Below are 27,519 nucleotides of genomic sequence, written 5' to 3' on the forward strand. Positions count from 1 at the left end.
GCTCTGGGACAACATTAAACGCACCAACATTCGAATTATAGGGGTTCCAGAAGAAGAAGAGAAAAAGAAAGTGACTGAGAAAATATTTGAAGAGATTATACTTGAAAACTTCCCTAATATGGGACAGGGAATAGTTAATCAAGTCCAGGAAGCACAGAGAGTCCCATACAGGAAAAATCCAAGGAGAAATACACCAAGACACATATTAATCAAACTGTCAAAAATTAAATACAAAGAAAGCATCTTAAAAGTAGCAAGGGAAAAACAACAAATAACACACAAGGGAATCCCCATAAGGTTAACAGCTGATCTTTCAGCACAAACTCTGTAAGCCAGAAGGGAGTGGCAGGACATATTTAAAGTGATGAAGGAGAAAAACCTGCAACCAAGATTACTCTACCCAGCAAGGATCTCATTCAGATTTGATAGAGAAATTAAAACCTTTACAGACAAGCAAAAGCTGACAGAGTTCAGCACCACCAAACTAGCTATACAACAAATGCTAAAGGAACTTCTCTAGGCAAGAAACACAAGAGAAGGAAAAGACCTACAATAAGGAACCCAAAACAATTTAGAAAATGGGAATAGGAACATACATATCAATAATTACCTTAAATGTAACTGGACTAAATGCTCCCACCAAAAGACACAGATTGGCTGAATGGATACAAAAACAAGACCCATATATATGCTGTCTACAAGAGACCCACTTTAGACCTAGAGACACATACAGACTGAAAGTAAGGGGATGGAAAGATATTCTATGCAAATGGAAATCAAAAGAAAGCTGGAGTAGCAATTCTCACATCAGACAAAATAGACTTTAAAATAAAGACTATTACAAGACACAAAGAAGGATACTACATAATGATCAAGGGATCGATCCAAGAATAACATGAAACAATTGTAAATATTTATGCACCCAACATAGGAGCACCTCAATACATAAGGCAAATACTAACAGCCATAAAATGGGAAATCGACAGTAACACATTCATAGTAGGGGACTTTAACATCCCACTTTCACCAATGGACAGATCATCTAAAATGAAAATAAATAAGGAAACACAAGCTTTAAATGATACATTAAACAAGATGGACTTCATTGATATTTATAGGACACTCCATCCAAAAACAACAGAATACACATTTTTCTCAAGTGCTCATGGAACATTCTCCAAGATAGATCATATCTTGGGTCACAAACCAAGCCTTGGTAAAGTTAAGAACATTGAAATTGTATCAAGTACCTTTTCCGACCACAATGTTATGACAGTAGATATCAATCACAGGAAAAGATCTGTAAAAAATACAAACCCATGGAGGCTAAACAATACACTACTTAATAACAAAGTGATCACTGAAGAAATCAAAGAGGAAATTAAAAAATACCTAGAAACAAATGACAATGGAGACACGATGACCCAAAACCTATGGGATGCAGCAAAAGCAGTTCTAAGAGGGAAGTTTATAGCAATACAAGCCCACCTTAAGAAACAGGAAATATCTCGAGTAAACAATCTAACCTTGTACCTGAAGCAATTAGAGAAAGAACAAAAAAAACCCCAAAGTTAGCAGAAGGAAAGAAATCATTAAAATCAGATCAGAAATAAATGAAAAAGAAATGAAGGAAACGATAGCAAACATCAATAAAACTAAAAGCTGGTTCTTTGAGAAGGTAAACAAAATAGATAAACCATTAGCCAGACTCATCAAGAAAAAAAGGAAGAAGACTCAAATCAACAGAATTAGAAATGAAAAAGGAGAAGTAACAACTGACACTGCAGAAATACAAAAGATCATGAGAGATTACTACAAGCAACTCTATGCCAATAAAATGGACAACCTGGAAGAAATGGACAAATTCTTAGAAATGCACAACCTGCCAAGACTGAATCAGGAAGAAATAGAAAATATGAACAGACCAATCATAAGCACTGAAATTGAAACTGTGATTAAAAATCTTCCAACAAACAGAATCCCAGGACCACATGGCTTCACAGGCAAATGCTATCAAACATTTAGAGAAGAGCTAACACCTATCCTTCTCAAACTCTTCCAAAATATAGCAGAGGGAGGAACACTCCCAAATTCATTCTACGAGGCCACCATCACCTTGATACCGAAACCAGACCAGGATGTCACAAAGAAAGAAAACTACAGGCCAATGTCACTGATGAACATAGATGCAAAAATCCTCAACAAAATACTAGCAAACAGAATCCAACAGCACATTGAAAGGATCATACACCATCATCAAGTGGGGTTTATTCCAGGAATGCAAGGATTCTTCAATATACGCACATCAATCAATGTGGTAAACCACATTAACAAATTGAAGGAGAAAAACCATATGATCATCTCAATAGATGCAGAGAAAGCTTTCAACAAAATTCAACACCAACTTATGATAAAAACCCCGCAGAAAGTAAGCATAGAGGGAACTTTCCTCAACATAATAAAGGCCATATATGACAAACCCACAGCCAACATCGTCCTCAATGGTGAAAAACTGAAAGCATTTCCACTAAGATCAGGAACAAGACAAGGTTGCCCACCCTCACCACTCTTATTCAACATAGTTTTGGAAGTTTTAGCCACAGCAATCAGAGAAGAAAAGGAAATAAAAGGAATCCAAATCGGAAAAGAAGAAGTAAAGCTGTCACTGTTTGCAGATGACATGGTACTATACATAGAGAATCCTAAAGATGCTACCAGAAAAATACTAGAGCTCATCAATGAATTTGGTACAGTTGCAGGATACAAAATTAATGCACAGAAATCTCTTGCATTCCTATACACTAATGATGAAAAATCTGAAAGTGAAATCAAGAAAACACTCCCATTTACCACTGCAACAAAAAGAATAAAATATCTAGGAATAAACCTACCTAAGGAGACAAAAGACCTGCATGCAGAAAATTACAAGACACTAATGAAAGAAATTAAAGATGATACAAACAGATGGAGAGATATACCATGTTCTTGGATTGGAAGAATCAACATTGTGAAAATGACTCTACTACCCAAAGCAATGTACAGATTCAGTGCAATCCCTATCAAACTACCACTGGCATTTTTCACAGAACTAGTCAAAAAATTTCACAATTTGTATGGAAACACAAAAGACCCCGAAAAGCCAAAGCAATCTTGAGAAAGAAAAGCAGAGCTGGAGGAATCAGGCTCCTTGACTTCAGACTATACTACAAAGCTACAGTAATCAAGACAGCATGGTACTGGCGCAAAAACAGAAAGATAGGTCAATGGAACAGGATAGAAAGCCCAGAGTTAAACCCACGCACATATAGTCACCTTATCTTTGATAAAGGAGGCAGGAATGTACAGTGGAGAAAGGACAGCCTCTTCAATAAGTGGTGCTGGGAAAACTGGACAGGTACATATAAAAGTATGAGATTAGATCACTCTCTAACACCATATACAAAAATAAGCTCAAAATGGATTGAAGACCTAAATGTAAGGCCAGAAACTATCAAAGTCTTAGAGGAAAACATAGGCAGAACACTCTATGACATAAATCACAGCAAGATCCTTTTTGACACACCTCCTAGAGAAATGGAAATAAAAACAAAAATAAACAAATGGGACCTAATGAAACTTCAAAGCTTTTGCACAGCAAAGGAAACCATAAACAAGACCAAAAGACAACCCTCAGAATGGGAGAAAATATTTGCAAATGAAGCAACTGACAAAGGATTAATTTCTAAAATTTACAAGCAGCTCATGCAGCTCAGTAACAAAAAAACAAACAACCCAATCCAAAAATGGGCAGAAGACCTAAATAGACATTTCTCCAAGGAAGATATACAGACTGCCAACAAGCACATGAAAGAATGCTCAACATCATTAATCATTAGGGAAATGCAAATCAAAACTACAATGAGATATCATCTCACACCAGTCAGAATGGCCATCATCAAAAAATCTACAAACAATAAATGCTGGAGAGGGTGTGGAGAAAAGGGAACACTCTTGCACTGCTGGTGGGAATGTGAATTGGTACAGCCACTATGGAGAACAGTATGGAGGTTCCTTAAAAAACTACAAATAGAACTACCATATGACCCAGCAATCCCACTACTGGGCATATACCCTGAGAAAACCATAATTCAGAAAGAGTCATGTACCAAAATGTTCATTGCAGCTCTATTTACAATAGCATGGAGATGGAAACAACCTAAGTGCCCATCATTGGATGAATGGATAAAGAAGATGTGGCACATAAATATAATGGAATATTACTCAGCCATAAAAAGAAACGAAATTGCGCTATTTGTAATGAGGTGGATAGACCTAGAGTCTGTCATACAGAGTGAAGTCAGAAAGAGAAAGACAAATACCGTATGATAACACATATATATGGAATTTAAGAAAAAAATATGTCATGAAGAACCTAGGGGTAAGACAGGAATAAAGACACAGACCTACTGGAGAATGGACTTGAGGATATGGGGAGGGCGAAGGGTGAGCTGTGACAAAGCGAGAGAGAGGCATGGACATATATACACTACCAAACGTAAGGTAGATAGCTAGTGGGAAGCAGCCGCATAGCACAGGGATATCAGCTCGGTGCTTTGTGACTGTCTGGAGGGGTGGGATAGGGAGGGTGGGAGGGAGGGAGACGCAAGAGGGAAGAGATATGGGAACACATGTATATGTATCACTGATTCACTTTGTTATAAAGCAGAAACTAATACACCACTGTAAAGCAATTATATCCCAGTAAAGATGTTAAAAAAAAATTACAGTGGAAGAAGTAGATTCATATGACCAAGTTATTCTAAACATATTTAAAATCTTTCAAATAACTGAATTGAATTTAACAATAACTTTCCTTTAATATTTACATCCACATTGACAAAATTCTTTCATCACTTTTAGAAGAACTGATTTGATTTGACATTAAATATTTTCAGTTTCAAAACTATGTCTGCCCAGTTTAAGTAAGTTCTCTCGTGACTCAGCATTATTAATAGAAAGTCAAAGGGGTATTACATAAATTTAAATTACAAGCTTGGATCCTACTAAAAATAGTTTTAAGATGTTTTGTTGGACATTTAATTCTGATTTTAAGCAAGTAATTTCCACAGGTTCTTTGAATGTTGAGGGCAAATTTCTTATCAAATTTAATGTGTGTTTACTGAATGTACCTCATTATTTTACACTTAACTTATCTTTACATTTTTTTTAGACAACAAATGCTTTTTCAGTTTGCTGTGCCATAGCAAATTACAGTTGCCATCATCATGAAATTTGTGACATACTATATTCCAGTCTCTATTTCTTTTCTTTACTTCACCAGACATTGAAGTACAAGGTGAAAAAGAAGATGAGGTGAGGGGAATGGGGAAGCCCTGGTCATTTTAGGAAAGCCCCAGGCCTTTCTTGGTCTACTGGAACTCATGCCTCCTAGCCCTCTCAAACTGTATGACTGCATGGAGAGGACCTACAAGTTTCTACAGCTGATTAACAGTGAAAAGACAGTCTTTGCTTGCAGACAACTGCACTCTCTATGAATGGTTACAATAATATACAGCTAGTGGGAAGCAGCTGAATAGCACAGGGAGATCAGCTTGGTGCTTTGTGACCACCTAGAGGGGTCAGATAGGGAGGGTGGGAGGGAGACGCAAGAGGGAGGAGATATGGGTATATATATGTATAGCTGATTCACTATGTTATAAAGCAGAAACTAACACACCATTGTAAAGCAATTATACTCCAATAAAGATGTTAAAAAAAAAAAGAAAGTTGCAAACTAATGGGTATGTATGATTCTATTTTGGTAAAAATGAACAAAATGTGTATGTATATATATATTTGTGCTTTTCCATGCTAGTATGTGTAAGGAGACAGTTAAAGGATATAGACTGAGCTGTTAGCATTGTTTAAATGAAGGTGGGTTAGGAAGTGGGAACAATAAGGTCAGGCGAAATGGGGGAAATGATTAGGATTCCTTTATAAAATTATGTATTGTATTATAGGCTTTAATTCAGTAGTACAGCATATATTTCTTTTATAATTTGTAAGCCATCCAATAATGGGGGATAAAAACTTTTCAAATATAATGATTTACATTTTTTATTGTTGATTCCTAATTTCATTACACTATAATCTGAGATGGGGGCCTGATTCCCTGATGTGTTGAGACTGCCTCTGTGACCTAGTAAACGGTCAAGTTTTTTAAGTGTTTATGCTGGCGTGAGAAGACGAATGTATTGTCTATTGATGGGTACAGAGTTCTAGATATCAAATCAAGCTTGTTAATTGTATTATTCAACAGTCTACACTTTTATGTTTCTTCATTTTTCAATATTCTGACATATGGTAATATTAAAATCTTACACAAATTGTGAATTTCAGTTTTTATTCAAAGTCCTATCAATTTTGGCTTCTAATGTTTCAAGGCAAGGCTGTGTGTGAAAAAAATTATGACTTTAACCTTCTTGGTATTGTGTTTTACCCTTTTGTTGTTATACCGTACCTCTATTTAACTCTTTTGTTTTTAACTTTCAACTATATTTTGGTTGATAATATTGCTTCAACGTCTTTCTTTAGGTTGGTTTTGCTTGATCTTTTGCTTTATTAACCCCAGTTGTATCATTTTCATTTAGATTTGACTCCTGTAAAAAACACATAGTAAGATTTTTTAAATTACATCCAATATGACCATCTTTGTCTTTCATTAATTATTTTCTATTTTGTATTTCTGGTTCACCAGGGTTACTCTTTGCTTTACTTATTTTTTCCAGATTTAGGGACTTTATAATTAATAAAGATTCCTTTATTCTTTTATTTTCCATTATTGGTTTGGAAGATATAAAAATATGTTTCTAATTTTTAGTGGTTTCTCTTAAAATTTTTACTGGAAATGCTTTTAACAAACAAAAAAAAAATTCAAAAGTCATTAAATGTATTTGTTTCTCTAGTTCTTTAGTGCACTTTTCTTACTCTCTGGGGGAAATTTAACACCCTAGCTGCACTTCAGCAGTAGGCCTGACTTCTGGCTCCCACTTCAGGTGAAGCATTTTTTAGATTCCATTACCCTGAGGGATACAATCTCCCTACAGACCCTTCCCATTGCTGGGCCCAGTCACCAGCTGGTCTGCCATTTAGATTCCACTTTCTATTTTGTGTTTCTGATCTCATTGAGCATGGAGATATTGTCTTTGTTTTTCAGCAAAGCCAAAATTTATAATTTTCTCATTATATATTTTATCCTTCATCATTGTTTTGATACACTGGAAAATTGGGGAAGGGCCACTTTAAAATAAATCTGACAGATCTTGCCAAGTTGACAGGTCATATTATACTTATATGATCAGAAAAACATATAATTTATTTAAAAATCAATACAATATAAACGTATATATACCAGATGTTCATTCTCAATTATGGAAAAGCTGTGCACAGCAACAACAAAAAAAAAAGTGGGAAAGGAATAAATCAGAATGTTAACATTAGATTCTCTGATAGGTAGGATTCGGGGAAAATACTTTTCTTGCACAAAATTACTAAAATAATTTATTTAATTTTATGATGAGAACATAAACTTATTTTTAAAAAGCTACTAGAAGAAAAAGTAAGCATTGTATTAGTGGCTATGTTGAAAATTTTTATATTATACTAAAAAATAACAACAGTCCAACAGGATTTCCTAAGGCAAACAATTAGTTAAAAGATATTCAAAATAAGCTTATCTGTTCAGAAAAATTTCTGTGTTGCTATGTCTCAGAATTTAGATGAATCACATTTTACCACACTCGGTTACAGTAATCAAAGTATGTTTCACCTGATATGATGATCCAGGAACCTCATTCTTGCCTTGGACAATGTCTGCTTAGTACTTTTCAATTTTCTATGGAAAGAAATGCTAGCTAGTTCACTTCTCTTGACTTGTTTGTGGCACAGTTTTTAGCATTCCATTATTCTCATTTCATTTCCTCTATTCACAGGTGAGAGACACTAGATGACTATCTAGTAATGAATTGAATGGTTCTATAGAAATTAAAAGCATAGAAAGCCTATGTGATTAAAAGGCACCTGCAGTTTCTTCTCTGGGTTCTGTGTATAAAGAACAGAATAGGATCTCCTACAGAGAATGAATGTGGCCAACTCTGGCAGGAAAATATGTAACTCTGGATGCAATAATGGTCTATTTGAGTCCTTTTGACTCCCAGTATCTAGAATGCTTTGAGCTTTTATTTAGCAATATATTATAGATAAAACCTCTCCTATTTTTTCATGTCTAATATGTTTTCTTTTTCTTCATGTCTCATACACCTAAGGACCTGGAAAATAGTAAGTCCTCAATAAATAGTTGTGGAACAAATGAATGAATAAATGAATGAATCTTATGAAAATAGTTCTAAACAGTGCTTTGCAGCACTGGGGAAGAGCTATGAATAATAAATACGCTGACAGTCACAGTGAATTCTCATCTCTTTCAACAAATTATTCATCTGTTTTGATGCAGTTTCCTCTACTGCAACAGGAGATACGACGATAAACGTAATGAAATGATAGATCTGGAAATTTTTAGTGCATTAATTCTTGACTGAGATTAATTAAAATTACTTTTAATTCTCTACTCTTCTTAACTATTCAAACTTAGTCTGTCAATACCCAAAAGTAATACAAAAGAAGAAACTATTTCTGTCTTTTCCATTTGTTATAAACTACTTCTGAGAGACCAACAGCAAAACAAAACAATCTATTATGAGTTTCTCAGATTTATGTATTGTAATACAAATGTAAAATGTAATATATTGGATAAAATCTAGCATAAAATATATTAATGTAAAATGGTTACTTTTTAAATGTATAATGTGACTGTAGTTGGGTGGCAGTTAATTTTGCTAATGTTACTTAATTAAGAGTGTAGGAGTCCCTAAAGAGAGAACTAGCAGTCTTAGTGTAATATTACATTAATAACACAGCCTCTATGGAAAAGACTGTAAAATGAATTAGTGAGCTTGCCAGTAGATGAATTTGACATGTCTAGACAGCGTAAGGAGAAAAAAAAAAGATTTTAAATATAAGACTATAAGCATTATACAAGATTTCTTTAAGACTATAATTTTAGTATAATGTTATTTCCAACTTAATGCTATATGTAGAAGTTGCTAAACAGAACATTAATAAGGGAGTCCAAGAAATAACAGCTTAATCATCAGAGTGGATTGAAACTGCACAATTGTAAATTCCCATGAGCTATAATAATATTTTCTCTTTTACAAGCATTGAGAATAACTCTTGTCAAGTGTTCAACCAGTCCACAAAACAAGATAATCTAAATTAAAATATTCTGAATATGAGCAAAACCATAGGTTAAAAACCAATCTTTAACAGATAAAGGTTTATTGCAAGGAAGTTTCAGTATTTTATAGACAGTATCCATCCTTAGCCTATTCAACTTTCTTTCGTCAAAGATGGAAATCACCTACGTATTTAACATTAACTAGATAAATGGGAATTGTTTTGACATGAGCTACTTTAACTTTCTAGATGACTAAGCTATTTTTAATTTTCTAATTATAAAAACAGTATGTGTTAACTGTAGGAAGTTTGGACAATAAAAAAAGGTATGAAAAAAAATAAAATTACATGTTATCCTAGCATCTAGAGATAGTAAAATGACTATGATATCTTCCTGGTCTTTTTTTTTTCCATGCACATACACATAATATTAGTTTGCAACCAAATTTGTATCAAATGGTAAATAGACATTCATTCATTCAACAGCTATTTATTCAGGGGCAACTATGTGCCATTATAAAAATTTGAATAAGTAGATATTATTTGAAAACATTATTTTTAATGATTTTATCCTTTTATCATTATTACTTAGGCATTCACTTGTTTTGACTTTGGGGTTGTCTCCAATTCATCCACTTATTTTAGACTGATTAGAACATTCCTCAGTACCACTTCACAGATGGGCACAATACAGCTCTATCCCAAACCACTAAACAAGTTTCCAACTCTTTCTATTGAAAGGAAAAATTCAAGATTTATCCTGCAAATCAAAAAAAAAAAAAACAACTCAGAATCACGTGTTTAACTAAATAAATAATTAATGAACTGTGAATGTGGTTAAGAATATGATCTCTAGAGTAAAATATCCTGTATGCAAAGTCCAGCACTGCCATTTTCTAAAAAGCTCCAAGCTTTTCTGTGCCTTGTTTTCCTTTCTGCAAAATAGTAATGATAAAACTATTTACTTCATATATAGCTTAAGATTAAATAAGTTAATATGCATAAAATAAATAGTCAATAACATTAGCTATTATTATTTTTTCATTAATATTTACTGAGTGTCTTTTATGTGGCAGCGATTTTGCCAGAAACTATGGTTGCAATTGGAGAACAGGCAAGATGGTAAACTCTACAAGACAAAAAACTAAAACAGGTATTACAGTAAGTAACCCCAAAATAATTACATAATCTCAATCAAAACTAAGGGGTCTAGGGCTTCCTTGGTGGCGCAGTGGTTAAGAGTCCGCCTGCCGATGCAGGGGACACGGGTTCGTGCCCCGGTCTGGGAAGATCCCACATGTCATGGAGCAGCTGGGCCCGTGAGCCGTGGCCGCTGAGCCTGCGCGTCCGGAGCCTGTGCTCCACAACGGGAGAGGCCACAACAGTGAGAGGCCCGCGTACCGCAAAAAAAAAAAAAAAAAAAAAAACTTAAACAGATTTAAATGTTACTGTGCATGGCCCAGGGAAGGACAATTAAAAACACAGGAGGGTTTCCCTGGTGGCACAGTGGTTAAGAACCTGCCTGCCAATGCAGGGGACACGGGTTCGAGCCCTGGTCCGGGAAGATCCCACATGCCATGGAGCAACTAAGCCTGTGCACCACAACTACTGAACCTGCACTCTAGAGCCCATGAGCCACAACTACTGAGCCCGTGAGCCACAACTACTGAGCCCGTGTGCCACAACTACTGAAGCCCGCGTGCCTAGAGCCATTGCTCTGCAACGTGAGAAGCCACCAAAATGAGAAGCCTGCACACCACAACGAAGAGTAGCCCCTGCTTGCCGCAACTAGAGAAAGCCCACGCGCAGCAACCAAGACGCAACGCAGGCAAAAATAAACAAATAAAATAAATAAATTTTAAAAAAACAACAACAAAAACCACAGGAGAGAGAAGGAGTGAATGAAAGGGTCAAATTACTGGGAAGGTAGAGACATGGAGCACAGAGGTTGGAGCTGACCTTCCATACATAGCATGAGAAAAATACCCTCTATTTTAACAGGAGGAATAGGCAGGAGAAGGTACACGGGCAGTTGTACTTGTAGACTTGGTGGAGGACGTTAAACTTCCACCTGATGGCTCTGATTTTCTTTTTTTTTTAACCATATTTTTTGAAGTTCAGTTAATTTACAATGTTGTGTTAGATGCAGGTGTATAGCAAAGTGATTCAGTTATGCATACATATATACATATATTTTTTTTCATATTCTTTTCCATTATAGGCTATTACAAGATATTGAATACAGTTCCCTGTGCCATACATTAGGTCCTTGTTGCTCCAATTTTCTTTATTAATTAAACTATGAGGTCATCTGCTGAGAGTAAGAGACAAGGTAGGATAAAGTATCTGAGGTTTGAGGAGAGTAAAGGAAGAGTGGACAGATGCAGTGTGGAGGGCCTGCTTGAATTTGGTGAGCATGAATTTATGAATTAATGAAAGTTTACCTCATTAATATACATATTCTGACATTGCAGAGAATCTCTGTTCCACAGGATACCATATATGACATCAGAAAAAGCTTATATCCCCCACATAATCACTTTAATAAGAGTTCATTGTATTTTTAGAAATCTTATGATTCTATGATTCATGTTATTCATGTATAGAACAAGTAGAATTGGTTTGAGGAAAAAAAGCGATAATGTTCTTTTTGTTTAGGACGTAGTTTTCCAAATAAAACAAACTTCCCCCAATTTGATCAAACTGAGATGACTACATTTTCAAATTAGTTAACTGTCCATATGGATGAAAGAATGGTTAATTTACCAGGATTTCACTGCAGGTACTGCTGCCCTAGTTTTCTCTCTTTGCCCTTCTATAAACTAACACTGGGTTACAAATTTACCACGCAGAGATCTGCCTTAATAAATGGCTAAGACAGCACTGAGCACAGAGACAATGGCAAATAAATAATTGCTGTTTGATAAAAATGGTTCTTATCAGCAAGGCCAGTGTTTGTATGTTAAAGAATGCTTTCAAGGGGCTTAAAAATAGTTTGCTATCTTAAATGAGTTAAACATACCCACAGAACTCATGTTGACACTACCCACTTGCTTAGCAGAGATAAACATTAGCCCTAGTCCAGTCTGAATTCTTTTAATTTCAAAAATTTGGCATTAGAATTAAGAAAGCTTCACCATTTCAAAAAATATTTTGGTATAAATAAGTTATAGAACCACCCTCACACTACGACCTATTTCAGGATACTGGGGGAGGTGTAGTGAGGTGTGGAGGATTATTCACCACATGACATTTTTGTTTCAGGTTGACCATAGTTCAGTCAGCACATTAGCAAATTGAATAAAGGTAACCGAGACGCACACTATCCTGGCATGGTACTATTGATTGTGTCCTTTTTATCAGAGATCATTTATTCTTATCCAACAGGATTGGAACAGTCTTCACTGGTGTTGTTGTAAATTGCTCATTAATCAAAATGGATTTATTGAGCATCCATAGTAAGCAAAGCCCGTACTAAGTGATTCAAAATAACAGGTTGCCTAGTAACCATAAAATGGAAAAACTCCCCTGTGTAAATGAAAAGCAGATAAGAAAACACTATCTTTGATGGTACCTGACTATTTCATAAGGGATTTTTCTGCTATCATAACCATTTTATTTTAAGGGTGATATTCATTCATTCATTCACTCATTTAATGATTCATTCATTTATGTAACTGAGTCACCACTACGATTACGTAAGGTACTTTGCTCAATGCAATAAGGGAAATAAATATGATTCAATACTGACTGAGTAAACATAAGTCTTAGAAAATTTACCAAGCAAGGACTGGACTTCTGTTCATCTTTATTTAATGAGCCTAGTACTAGAGCAATATTCTTTATTCCATATAAATATGTAGTCATTGAGGCATGAGTAAAATGCTCCTTGCAGGAGTATGCTTCATTTTCTGGTTTAATTGTAAAATCTTGTTGAATACAGATTTACTAATAAGTTGCTTTCGTATTTAAATTAAACCAGTTGATATGACAAAAAATTTTTTCTTGTGGTCAGGATGAGACCTGTTTTATACTAGCTCATCTAGTTAATAAGTAAAAGAGACCACAGAGAGGGAACTAACATCCATACTTAACTGATTTTCTGAGAAAAATACATATTGCATACCCATGAATGACAATGGCAGTTACAGCCAAGACCCTCAGGCTGCACAGCCTCTGAGACAAGCAAGTCCGGGCATGATCTGCCCCTGTAGACCCCAATACCCTAATTCACCTCTCCCATCTAGGTATTGAGTTTGTGTGCTCAGTTACAGACCCTGTATTTCTTTCTTCAGGCTGCTACTAACCTGGTGTTTAAAACAAGAGAAATGTATTTTCTCACAGTGCTAGAGGCTGGAAGTCCAAAATCAAGGTGTTGGCAGAACTAGTTCTTCCTGAGGGTTGTGAAGAAAGGATCTGTTCCAGGCCTCGCTCCTTGGCTTTTACAAGGCCATCTTCTCCCCATGTCTCTTCACACTGTCTTCCCTCTTTGCACATGTCTGTGTCTTCCTTTTTATGAGTCATGTTGGATTAGGGTCCACCTAAAGACTTCATTTTAACTTGATGATCTCTATAAAGATCCTGTCTCCAATTCTCCAAATAAGGTCACATTCTGAGGTACTAGGAGTACTAGGGGTTCCAATATACCTTTATGGTAGGGGGGATGGGGGCACAAATCAACTTATCACCGTCCCTCTAAAGAAATGGTCATCCCTCCACTCTCTCCATCTCTATCTTTGTCTCTCTCTATTCCTCACTGTCTTTCTTTCTCTCCAGGAAAAGCTTCAGAATGCAGTTCCTGTATGTGTAGAAATCCTCATTTTGTCTGTAAAACTGAGCCAAGTTATCCAGCACAGTTAACCAAAAACTGTAGAATACATACCCTAAGATATAATTCTTTAGTTCCCTTGGCTACTATTTTCCAAATGGCAGAATCCCACGGGGAGAAGGGATGAGCTTCACTCCTACATACCTCTCAGCTTTGTTCCCGCTTCCCCCTCTTCGTTGGCATTGGCTTTCTCCTGGCCATCATCATTTTCTGCTGAGACTGCACATTGATCTCCTAATTAATCCTCCTGCCTCTAGCCTTTGTTCAATCTATCCCCCACATTGCTTCCTGAGAGATCGTTCTAAAACACAAAAATCTATCATGTCCCTCCTTAAAGTCTGTCAGTGGTTTGACTCTGCTATCCAACCTTCAGCATGTCACTTCTTTTTTTATGCATTTTTCCCTAGTCTCATTCTATGCTCTAACCATGCTATATTGGGCATAGTCTGTGAATGCAGTAGTTCTTCCACACATCTGAATTTCTGGACACACTATTCCCTGGCCTAGAGAGCCATATATTTCCCATTCATTCATCTAACTCTTCCTTCTTTGAGGCTCAGATCAGGCACTACCTCCTGTTCTACTCTCCTGGAACACCTTACGCTCACCTCTCTCATTGAACTTATTACCCTTAATTTTAACACTTCTAAGCTCCTAAGTATCAGGACTTTTACCTTTCACTCTGTTTCTTCTGAAACATGCAGCATGAGACTTAGAACACCAGAGGCACTCTGTAAATGTTTATTAAGTGAGGAACTGTAGGGTAGTTACCTACCCAGTTCAATCTGAGGGCCTCCAAATGACTCATGTGCATCAAGAGAGGTCTCCTCTTCTAGAAGTCCTACCTTTAGATAATAAGGGACTTACTAACAAAGGGAAAACATCAGTAACTCTAAGAGAAGTCCATAACTTCCCCTAAGTTCATGAGCTTAATTAGTTGGTCCTAAGAAGGCAAAGCTAAGCATAGCAGAATGAGAGACTTGGAAGTAACTGGATCCAGGCAAAACCTAAGGTACAGGTTAATGGAATCAACAGAAGGAAAAGACGTGAACTGTTTCCTCATCCAGCCAGATGACAGTTATATTGATGCTCCCTTCTACCTGCTATGTTGTTTATGGAGGGGAATTTTGTGAGGTTCACTTGATAAGGTTCCATCTAGAACTGGAACAGAAACTGCTCTGACTCTCATATTCATCTGTATTCCTATCATTAAAAAAAAATTCTTCCATTTTTAATTCTGGACTCCCTCAACCCTAGGATTCACAATCACAGCCCAAAGTACAAAGACCACCAATCATTATAAATTAAGCCTGGGTCAGCTGAGTAAATTGGTTTCTTTTATACTGAATCCAAATGATTGAACACAATTGGGGAAAATTATGTACCCATGCAAATTAACTCTTATCCCACTTAGAAAACAACAATAACAACGAACAACGCAGGCATTGTTGAAGTTTGTATTTTCCAAATGTATCTGTAAGAATATCTTTTTACGATATGACTTAGATAACACTTTTCCATAAAAGGGAAGGGGAATTAAATTCCCTCCAGTTAAATATATGCAGGCTCTTGTCTACAATGGAAGCGATGTTGCCTTCTGAAGCTAAGTTATAAGGAGTAACATAGCTTCTGCCTCGTTCTCTTAGGATACTTCTTCTTGGAACACTTTTACATACCATGCTGAAGTCCAAGTAGGCCATTCCAGCCACATGAGTAAGGATCGGTCTTGAGAATAGATCCTCCAGCCCCCAGTCAAGTTGCCCCAGTTGATACCACTTGGGGCAGAAAGACGCTATCCCTGCCAAGCCCTTCCCAAAATGCAGATTTATAAGCAAAATAAATGCTCAAACATTAAGTGTTGAGGTGGTTTGTTATATAGCAATCAATAAGCAGAACAGATTCTAATACTTGAAAACAGGGTGCTGCCATAATAAAAATTTAAAATACATGGCACTAATTTTGTGAACGAGGCAGCAGGCAAAAGCTGGAAGAGCCTCAAAATGAGTGCTTGTGAAAGGCTAAAGGCCAAGGAGAGGATTCGTGGAAGTCTAAAAAGCTATGAGAAAGTTGTTGCTGAAGGCTTAAATAGGACAGCAAATGTAATAATTGGAACCTAAAGGCAGGGAGTCATTTATAAAGTAGAGGAAAGTTTGGCAACATTGACTTCTGCAATAACACTGAGAAAAGAAACTGAACCAAATGAATTCTATGATCTAGCTAAAGAGATTTCCAGGCAGAATATTTAAAGTCAACCCAGCTTCATCTGGCTGCCCACGATAACATGCCAGTAGAGAGAGGAACTAAAGAATGACCCACTAAATACAAAGAGGCCAGAAATTTCTGGGTACAAAACCAAAACGGGTTTCTCATTTCTAGCTGCTCCAAATGGCAAACAATCCTCAAAGAAATAAGGCCAATGACCAAATGTGGGTGAGATACAAGATCATATGTTAAGACCTAAGAAAGATCTCAGGTAGTGCCACGTAGAAACTTTAAGCCAGACAAAAGACCGTCTAAGGATTTAAGGGCATGCCTCACAGATCCTCCTTGTTTAATAACAGGGTTCCTAAGAACCTCAAGGACATTGTCTCACAGAATTCTTATAAGGAGCACAAGGCAGAGAAAAACTTATCTGAAATATAAGCTTTTGTCTAATGGAGTATAAATTGAAACACAGGAAGTCCACAAAGTTTTAAAAGAAAGTAGATCAGTAGATTATCTCTGTAATATAAAATGAAAAGAGATAATAAAAAATGAAAAGAGGTCTTTTGACCCCTAATCTTCTATAGACAGTAAGCAAGTGAGAAAGATACTGAGCTGTAAACATGGTTTACTTTTTATGGAAAAAGAAGAATGACTTGGAGGGTGGAACCAAGAGCCAGAGAAACCAATTACTACTCCATTGTACTAAGCCTTAATCAAGTAACTGTGCTTGATTAGATTCAGAATTCCCACAGACTAGTGATGGCTGCATGCCCTATTTTCCCTGTGTTTGAATGGGAGTGTCAATTGTGGTTTTCCTATGCCTTTCCCACTCTTATATGTTATGGGACAGGAGACTGGCAACTTGTCTCTTTAGTTCACAGGTCATCATTGCCAAGAGCAAAGGTAGTCAAGGACCTATACCATAAGAATTGCACCAGGACGACTCAGACATACCTGAACCTAGTCTGGGAGTTCATGCAGTAATGAGCTGATGTTTGGGAATCCTGAGGGAAAAAATGAGTGCAATTTGCATAGGAAAATGATATAAATCATTGTGACCAGAGGGCAGACTGTACAGGATTATATTTTCCAAAAATGACAGCAAAAATATCTGCCATCTTATATTCCTCAAAATACCTTCAAGCTTACCTTTTATTTATAATAGCATGGTCATTTTATAGTCTATATCTGATAATTCCAGTATTTGAAGTCTTTCGGGTGTGTATCTGTTCGTTCTTATTTCTGTTGATTCTTGTTTGGGGATCTTTTTCTTTTAGGCTTAATCTTTGTAAACTGATCATCTGAATTGCAAAAGTATTTATAGGAATTATTTGGGGCCTAGGAAGATAATACATTCCTCTCTAGACGTTTACATTTGCTTCAGCTTGATGACTGAGGGTATTACTTTAAACTAAATTCATGGACTGATGTTTTTTAGACCATATGGATGATACGTTTTGGGTGCAAACCTGTGTGAGGACCAGCTCATGGTTACAACTCCTCAGGAATTTCTCCCCTTGTTCTGCTCACAACAAATCATCTTTTCAGACCTTGCAGTCTCCTCAGAATGAAGGTTATGAGGCAGGACTATTTCTGATTACTGTGAGGGTGTAGCCCCTGTGCTCCTAGCTCTATGGAGGAAGGATTTCCTGTTAGAATCCTCATGCTGAGCAGGCACAGAGATTTGTTTTCTGTACACAAATCCATAGAGGACTGAGCACCAAAGTTCAACAGCAGGTTCAGCAAATTCCCTCAGGACAAAAGTGGCTTTAATGCTCCACTGGCTTCCCACCTTCACCAATGTACTGCCTGATTATTTCTTACTAATATACTGATAAAAAGAAGTTCCTAATTTAAATGTTATTCGCTTTACATAATCTTCCTGTCACCTTTTTGATGCTTTTAAGTTTTCCTTTTCTGTATTTTATCCAGCACGTTTATTGGTTTTCAGCAGGAGAGTTTTTCTAAGCCTATTAGCCTTGTTACCTGGGTCCATGTCTTTTTCATCCCTGTATCCTCAGCATGCAAAGCAATGCCTGGCATGTGAAGGAACTCAATTCGTTTTTGATTGTTTAATGAATACACAATGCTTTCATTCCTGCTTCCACCAACCCTAACTTAACACCCTTACCCCCATTCCCTAATTAAGGCTCTTTTAAATTTTCATACTTATATACCGTCCATTTTCCTACATTAACTGAGCTTTGCCCCTGATTTCCCCACTATTTTCCCCTATGACCTCTCCTACAGAAGATCTTTCATTCAACTCACATTCTTATCATCTCTCAGCACTGTCTTCACTCTCCATGATTGCTTCTGAATCACTCACTATTCTACTTTCATCCGAAATCTGCTGCTCATCTGATGATTATGCTATCCTATTATAACATACTTTTTCTGATTTTATTGTTATCATATGTGGACTTCCAGGCATACCTCCACATTTCTTGACGATTTCAGTACTTGGTTCACACTTTCTATTCCACTTTATCTCCTAATATAATGCAGCAGCATAACTAACATAGATAGTGTTTAAGAGTACAAGTGGACAACACAAGCTCAAGTCCCAGAACCATCCGCTGTTAACACGTAACCTTGGGAGGTTACCTAATATTTTGGTGCCTCACTTTCCTCACTGTGAATTGGGAATAATGGCATTATTACCTTACAGCATTGTAAGGATTATGTGAAATAATGTATATAAAGCACTTATAATAGTATCTGGCACACAGTAAATGCTCAATAAACTATTTTCATGATTATGCTCTTACCTCATCCTAAAATATTCTTTCTGCATGCTTATGATTCATACAACACCCTGGCCTCAATGCTTCTCAAAAATCTACTTGTTCACTTCTATAAAGTACCATAGCCTATTACTTAAAATGGTATATCTGAATTTTACTTTAACGCTTCTCAACATCTAGCTCTTCTTTTCAGTCAATAACCTTTTACAGTACTCAGAAATTGAACCCATATGGAAGTACCTATTTTCTTTGTATTCATAATGCTCTATCTTCTCTTCTCTCTGAGAGAAGCAATGTCTGTGTTTTCTTAGACTAGCTCAGTCTTAATTTCTACCTATTCAGTTCTCTTTTTACTCTTTGTCTTCAATCTCTTGCTCTCCACCAGCAAATTCCTCCAACTTGTAAACCTGACCAAGTCTTACTTATCCTAAACTAAACTATCCACTTCTCCTTCATACCACTTTCTTTTCATGTTAGCATCAAACCTCTTCTAATCCTCTTCAAAGGGTAACCTGTATTCTCCAATCCCATTTCCTTATTTTGCATTTCCGAGTGTCTCACTGTTAACTTCCAGAAATCTGGTTTTATCACATCACTTCTTAAACTTACTATTCAAAGATAGGCAGCAATTGGATTATCAAACCAAAAAAAAAAGTTTCTCCTCAGAACTTCTCCTATCAACTTCTTTGCAGCTTTGAATATGCTGACCACCCATTTGAAGGTTTCCTCCCTCATTAGCTTTCATGTTAACTACTGTGCATTCTTTCTTAGAGGCAGTGGCAAAGGAACAGAATGCAAACATGATGGTAGTCAAAAACTCATGTTCAAGCAAAGGCCCCCCAATGTATAGATCTTAAATAAGACACTTAGCTCCAATCTCCTTATCAGTAAAATAGGCATAATATTTGTTTGCCTTGCTCACCAGTTTATAATGCAAAAAATAAAACAATGGATCTGAAAATACCACAAAAGAGATAAAATACACAAAGTAGCTGAGTATGCTTTGATAACCTGAAAGCAGATAGGATGCAGGAAAGTATACTGAAATACTCTTGCTACCAAATTTGCTATGAACTCTAAAGGACCCAATGTTTTGTATCTGACCTAGAAGGTTTTTCACTGTTAAAATGTTTCAGTGTCTTCACCATGACAGAACCATCTCCATGAGGGTCTTGTCAAGAAGTTAAGAGACTTCACATCAAAAATGCTCTAACTTACCTGGACTCACTTCAAAATGCAAAAAAATAAAAGTAAAAATCATCGTGACTATATTGGGGCACTTTCATTTTTTAAATATTGTGGGAAATCTAAATATTAATGACACATCTTCACATATGCAGGCATATAAATTGAATTGGTCCAAATGTCAGTAAGAAATATTACCAGTTCTTGGAGAAGGGGCCCTTGCAATTTCTAAGGAGCAAGGTTTCTTTGTAACTGCTGTGTCCATGAGATCACATAGAAAATTCTCATTTTCTGAAGGAAATGTATCCAGAGAAGCAGATGGTACAATTTCCATAGTGTAATTCCTCTTCTTTGGATAGGACTCCTGAAAGGAAGGAGAAAAAATAAAAATAGCTTTGTGATAAAGACACAGCCTGTTTAATTTATAAAAACTAGAAAAAATAATAAGGTTCGTCAGTTCTTCTAAAAGTGATTGACAGGTGATGGTTCATCTGTTTGAATAAGTTATGCAACAGTGTAACCCCAATATTATCAGTGATCTTTTTAGAAGGGTCTTTATAATTTGGTTCCCCTGACGTTATCAGGGGAGGTCCTGATCTCCTGTCATGAGATCTTTTTGTAATATATGTGTATTTTCTACTTGTGGCATAAACTGTTGTTTAACTAATCCACAGTCATTCCCACAACTTTACTCCTTTGCTTGCTTCCTAGAGATATGACTCAGGTTTTGGCCAGTTAGATATAAGGGGAAATTTGCTGGGAGGCTTCTGGAAAAATATTTTTTCTTCAAAGAAAAGACATGTAAAGAGGCTTTTTAAGAGCCTTGGCTTTCCTTGGTTTCCTCTCTCTGCATGCAGCCTTGATGTCTGGAGGGGGCAGGCATGTTGTAACCATAGGCAGTAAGCCTCTTACCTCAAAAAGCTAACAGGCCAAGAATGGCAACAGAAGGGTAAAAAAGCCTGGGACCTAGATGGTATCACTGAGCTGCTCAAATAGCCCCAGGACCAGTTTCTTCAGGCTTCTTAAGCAAATATTAAAGTTCTGATTGTTTGAGTCACTGCTAATTGGGTTTTCAGTCACTTAGAAGTAAATGCGTTCCCACCCAACACACTTCCTTGCTGAATACTGCTAACTAATATACTAAGGTTACTCTTTTCAGGTTAGGATAAAATTAAGGTCCAATTTTATATTACTGATTCTTCAATATATTCTAAAAACTGGAATTTGTTTCATTTTACAAGATCTTTACTTCTTATATAAGGCATTAATGGTCAGCAAATATTTATTGGGCATCTATCATATACATCTAGGACTGTGCTAACTGCTGGAGATTTAAAAAAAACAAATAAGACATAATCCTTGCCCTCAGAAAGTTCACAGTTTACTAGAGAAGAAAAACAGATTATCTGCATGGTGAATTTCACAATTAATCATGTTTTACTTTTGATATTTGTTATCTTTATAAACCATACTTCACTATCAAAAGAAAAAAACAAATAAGAAGAAAAATTAACTCACTTTCAAAAAATCTTCTAAGATATATCCAAGGGTTGGTAAAGATTTAGTACAAGCTCCTATTTTTTTCTATAATGATACTTACAGTATAGCAGAATAAGTATTCAAGGTCAGTGTAATTGCTTTCAGACTATACCAGACCCTCACACATCAAAGAGTCAATTATGTTCACTCTACTCTATTGAAAGCAGGAAATTGGGAGTAATTTATTTTTAACAACAAAGGGTGACAAAGTTGAAAGCGTCCAGAGGAAAGCAATCAGGATGGTATGTGATTTAAAAACCATGTCACAGAAGAAATGATGAAAGGAACTGCAGTGTTCTATCCCGGAGAAGCCTTACAGCTGCATAATAGTTTTCTCAACATATTTGAAAGTCTGTCCTTCAAGAGCTATCCCACAAAGTGGGAAAGGGGATAAGTTGTTGTGGTAGATTTATTCTAAAGTTCTTAAAAGTAGAACAAAGAGCAATGTTTATTAGTCAAGGAGGGCAAATTTGGGGCAACACAAAAAATAGTTTTCTGTGAATTAACAATATTGCTTATCTTCTAAAATAAAAATGCACTGACAGGGCTTCCCTGGTGGTGCAGTTGTTAAGAATCCACCTGCCAATGCAGGGGACACAGGTTCGAACCCTGGTCCAGGAAGATCCCACATGCCGCAGAGTAACTAAGCCTATGCGCCACAACTACTGAGCCTGTGCTCTAGAGTCCGCATGCCACAACTACTGAAGCCCGCGCACCTAGAGCCTGTGCTCCGCAACAAGAGAAGCCACCGCAATGAGAAGCCCAGCCCACGCACTGCATCAAAGAGCAGCCCCTGCTCGCCGCAAATAGAGAAAGCCCACACGCAGCAACGAAGACCCAATGTAGCCAAAAGTAAATAAATAAATTAAAAAATAAAATAAAATAACAGGCAAAGATAAATATTAAAAAAATGCACTGATACAATAATTAGCTAAAAATAGCACTAGAAAGCAACAGAACTCCTCATTAAGTGGAAATGTTTACACAGAACTATCTATTGATAAAATTATGTATAAAACACACCAGGTGACTGTAAACTCCATGAAAGCTGGAATTTCTCTTGTTCACCACTCTATCCCCAGAATCTAATATAACTCCTGCTACATAATGGGTCCTCAGTAAATATTTTGATCAACTGAACAGTCTCTAATGTCCTTTCAAACAAATCTGAATACCAGTTAGGAAAAGGATAATGCCTTTTAAAGATGTAAATTACTTTACTCTTCTGGTTTTTTTAAATGATTGTTTACTGCTTTGCATATCAAAAGTGAAAAAAATGAGATTACAGTAAGATTGTAATGAGCCTATGAAAGAAGAGTCTCCAGCTTAAACCCTAGTTCATCCTAAAATTAAATTAGAACAACCCATTCTTCATGAATTTGATTAAGTTGGACTTTTACTATGTTTATAAAGAATTATGAGGATTTTAAAGGCCTTGAAAACTACTCTGAAATTTAACCACACAGGGTGAGTTAGTATATTAAGTATATATATTTATTAGAGAAATATTAGAAACTATAAAGAAAGAGAAAAAAATATCACATGAAAACCCAGCATGCTCAGATAACTAACAGCAACATTTTGGTGTATATTCTCCCAGATGGCTTCCTGTGTGTAGACATGTGGGTGTGTGCAAAGGAAAGACCAACTATTTTAAACAATAATGAAGTACACTCTCTTCTGCTTCTTAAGGGAGTGCCATCATTTCTCATAGGCGTAGAAGTCTATAGTACGCACATGGCTTCCTTATGGAAAGTGAGGGCCCCAAGGGAAGGAGATAGTAAAACAAAGATAGCAAGGAGGAGACAGTAAAACAAAGATAGCAAAGCCGTACCTTTGTAACCAAATATTTTATATTACCGAAAAAGCAGGGCATTCAACGAAATACCTGACAAGTATCCCTTGAAAGAGGATATATGAGATTATAAAATAATAAAATATATCCACGTGTGTCCATGTTTAAGAGATTGATCATTACCACTGAGATCTGCCCCTCCCATCCCATGCTCCCCTTTCCATTCCCACCCCTTCCCTTGGCAACCAGGGCTAAATCTTGTTCTGAATGTTGTGTTTATAATTCCCTGGATTGCTGTTAAAATTTATCTATGTATGTAGGTATCAATAAAGAATAAATGGTTTCGTACTGTATGCTTTTGAATTTCATATATATAATATAAAATGCTCTTGCTCTTCTGTGACTTTTTTCAATCAATATTATGCTTCTGAGTTTCATTTATTTTCAGTGTGATGCAGGAGTCCATCATATAGGTATACCACAAATTCACTTACACATTCTCCCAACAACGGACCTTTAAACATTTCCCAGATGTTTTGTTATTAAGAAAAATGTTGCTATGGATATTCCTGTACAAAGTACATTCATACAAGTAACCAGGGTACATTACCTATTCCAGTAGTCATGGGACAGAGAATCAAGAATAGACACAAGATGTGAAAAATGAATGGAATCAAAAGTTCTACACAAATAGGAATTTATAGCAAGAGGTGATCATGAGAATTGAGATTGGATGCCTTGTAGATTCTACAGAAATCTTAAGGAGGGCATTGCATTTTCCCACCCCAAGAAGGATAAAAGTTCAAGAGATTTTCTGTAAGTCTTACATAAAGATATTAAATATAAATATATACAGATATTATATGTAATGTTTTCTGATTTGGTATTTACCTCTAGTAATGTATTCTGAACAAGTTTCAATGACAAATACATGTCTACATGATGAATTTAAGTCCCAGTACACGCACAGCCATAATTTATTTAGTCAATCTTATCATACTGAAATTTTAATGTTTTTCTTTTAAGGGAACACTCTTGTGCATATATCTTTGTTTACATGCTCAACTAGTTCTTTTGAAATGGAATTCCTGTGACAATAGTTATATACCATATTCTTACATATAACTGAATCTGTTTCTGGATTTTCTAATTGTTCCATATGTCAGTCTATTCTATATCACAATCATACTGCTTTGATTACTGAAGGCTTAAAATTAATTTTACTATCTGGTAGGCTATGTCTCTCCTCATATTCATCCTTATCAAAGCACTGATGATTATCCTCATGTTTATTTTTCAAAAAACATCTTTAAACATTTTTGTCAATTTCTCCTTAAATCATTATCTCAACATCATACCCACTCATTCCCCAAGTCCCATATACAACACTGAATTAGGTATCTCAAACACATTCATTTCTCTCTACCACCACTACAACCCTGGTCCGGGTCACCATTGTATCTCACTTGAACTGCTAAACAACTTCCAAACTGGTCTCCTTGCCTCTAGTCTTGCTCCTCTCCCAATTAATTCACTTTCAAACACAAGCATGAGTTACTAAGAGTAAGTCAGGTCAAAATAAATTCATTTCCTTTCATTATAACTTTATTTGATGACAGAATCATAAAATGTTCTAGTCATAGTACCTACTGATTCTTTTTAAACAGTTAACATGGTCTTTCATAATATCTCAGAATTTCCATGCTGAATGATTTCATTAAATGCATTAATGATCCAGGTAGTAAACTCATTAAAATAACAAGATCTGGAAGAATAAACTAAAGTTAAACATAACCCCATTAATCTATAAGTTAAACGGGGTTAATAACTAAAGACCTGCTTGTCTAGTACCTAGCAAAGTGCCATGTTCATAGTAGGACTCGACAAATATATGCTAAAAAATAAATATATAAAATAGCTAACATTTCAGTCAGTATTTTAAGGCCTGATTCCTCATCTAGAATTAAAGAACCATAGAGGCAAAGACTACAACCATCTTTTTCACATAGTATGCACTTAATAAACATTTGTTGAATTAATGAAATCTGAAATAATGTCATTCAAAATCTATCACAGATTCAAATCACTGTAAGAAGAATAGCAACTTATGAAGTGTTTTACAGTCTGCAAAGTAAACAGTATTTCATTTAGCCAGATGATTCGCATTTAGCTCTCATAACAATCCTCCTAATATTACTATTATCCCCATTCAGAAACTAAGGCTTGGAATTATTAGGTGTCCAATATTAATCAACATCTGGTTAATGAAAGTTTTTGGGCTACAACCTAGGTCTTATCTCAGCAAATCTAGTTTTCATACTATTGTATCCCAGACAAAAGGACTATGACAAGATCTTTATGCCATAACTAAGGGAAAGAGGCAACTCTGCCCATTGCTAGGTAGTATCTAACCCTGCCAACCTCTTAGCCTTTTCAAGCCCTCTTCCTTATTGTGAGAAATGTGGATTTTGATACACAGATTAATTGCCACAATACTCTTGATGGTAAATCCTGGCAATGGACCAGAGAGATTAAAAGAATTGAGGTCCAACAGTTTGTGATTCACTTTTCAAGGCTCCATTGTACCTAGTCTAGCAAAAAATGTCTCCAATTTGGTTAGCAGCTTTTGCTTTTTTCTTGATATTTGGCGTCTCCCTTTATTTGAATGCCTGGTTCCTGAATCCCAGACTTGTTTCTGTGCTTGAATTTTTATAATGGTAGCATGCCTAAGACTGTGTTCTCTGCCTTGGTCTTTGCTAACTCTTTTCTGAGGGACTAATGGCTTGTCCCCAAATCCTAAACAGGTCCCTAACTTCATACTGCCTAACTTCATAGCCCCTGAGAGACTGTTTAGCTTTGATGCTTACTTAGTCACTTTTATCCTACCTGTTATAGTTAGTTGTGCAATGTATGAACCAAATAGTGCTTCTTAAAAAAAGATGCATACTGAGAGCACTGAATAAATTAATATTATGCCCCTCAAGAAAAATAAACTTTAGTAATAAAAAGTCTACAAAATATGCTTTCACTTGTTTGCACTGTGTTCCTATAAGAGTTTAAAATCATCAGGAGTGGGCTCATTCTAACAAGTCAAAGTTTATTAGTGATTAAATATGAGGTCCTATGGTTCAGTACAGAAATGACTTTTAAAAATTCAGTATGTGGGTATATAGATTAGCAATACTATGAAAAAAGAAACAGGAGTTACAGCTGACAGTATGAGTCAGAGTGTAACGCACCAGTTAAAGACATAATGTGACAATGGCTGATTTAATATAAGAATGATATTTAAACCAGGGAACGTGACAGCCCCCCTTCCTCTGTGTTAATTAGAATTGGGAATAATCTGGTTTAGGAATTTTTTTTTTTTTTTTTTTTTTTTTTTTGCATTACGCGGGCCTCTCACTGTTGCGGCCTCTCCCGTTGTGGGAGAACAGGCTCCGAAGCACAGGCTCCGGACGCGCAGGCTCCGGACGCGCAGGCTCAGCGGCCATGGCTCACGGGCCCAGCCGCTCCGCGGCATGTGGGATCCTCCCAGACCGGGGCACGAACCCGTGTCCCCTGCATCGGCAGGCGGACTCTCAACCACTGCGCCACCAGGGAAGCCCTGGTTTAGGAATTTTGTAAAAGACAGGCTACCTGTATGATGTTGACCATCCTTTGGAAAGTGGTGCAAGACTGTATTAATCGAAAAACCTTAGCAACAATCAGGGACCCGGTATGGGCATAGTCATTTCTCAATAGTACCAATGATGTAGCTTTTTAAATTAGGATTAAGGTGACCTAGAGGCTTTTCTAGACTACTTTGACAAGACATCTCTGTGAACCTGCCTATTAATACAGCTATTTCTTAACCACATAGGGGAAACTGAAGCAGCTTAACCAGCACTGCAGCAAATCACACCTGGTACACTTAGCTTGGTACTGGGGCCTACATTTGAGGAGCT

The 27,519-nt window shown here is 36.4% G+C and overlaps 1 protein-coding gene across 7 annotated transcripts in view; it reads right to left on the reverse strand.

The window, feature by feature from the left end:
• The window catches only part of ANKS1B (ankyrin repeat and sterile alpha motif domain containing 1B), a gene marked incomplete at both ends in the record, with an annotated part of 1,159,914 nt that overhangs the window by 708,318 nt on the left and 424,077 nt on the right, over positions 1-27,519 (reverse strand). For all 7 annotated transcript variants that reach the window (XM_082666412.1, XM_082666409.1, XM_082666411.1 and 4 more), the window contains one exon: positions 20,437-20,602. In XM_082666412.1, coding sequence (XP_082522538.1) covers positions 20,437-20,602 — 166 coding nt within the window. The remainder of the gene's footprint in view (positions 1-20,436; positions 20,603-27,519) is intronic.

The sequence above is a fragment of the Grampus griseus genome, assembly GCF_964374135.1.
Source record: "Grampus griseus genome assembly, chromosome: 11".
NCBI lineage: Eukaryota > Metazoa > Chordata > Mammalia > Artiodactyla > Delphinidae > Grampus > Grampus griseus.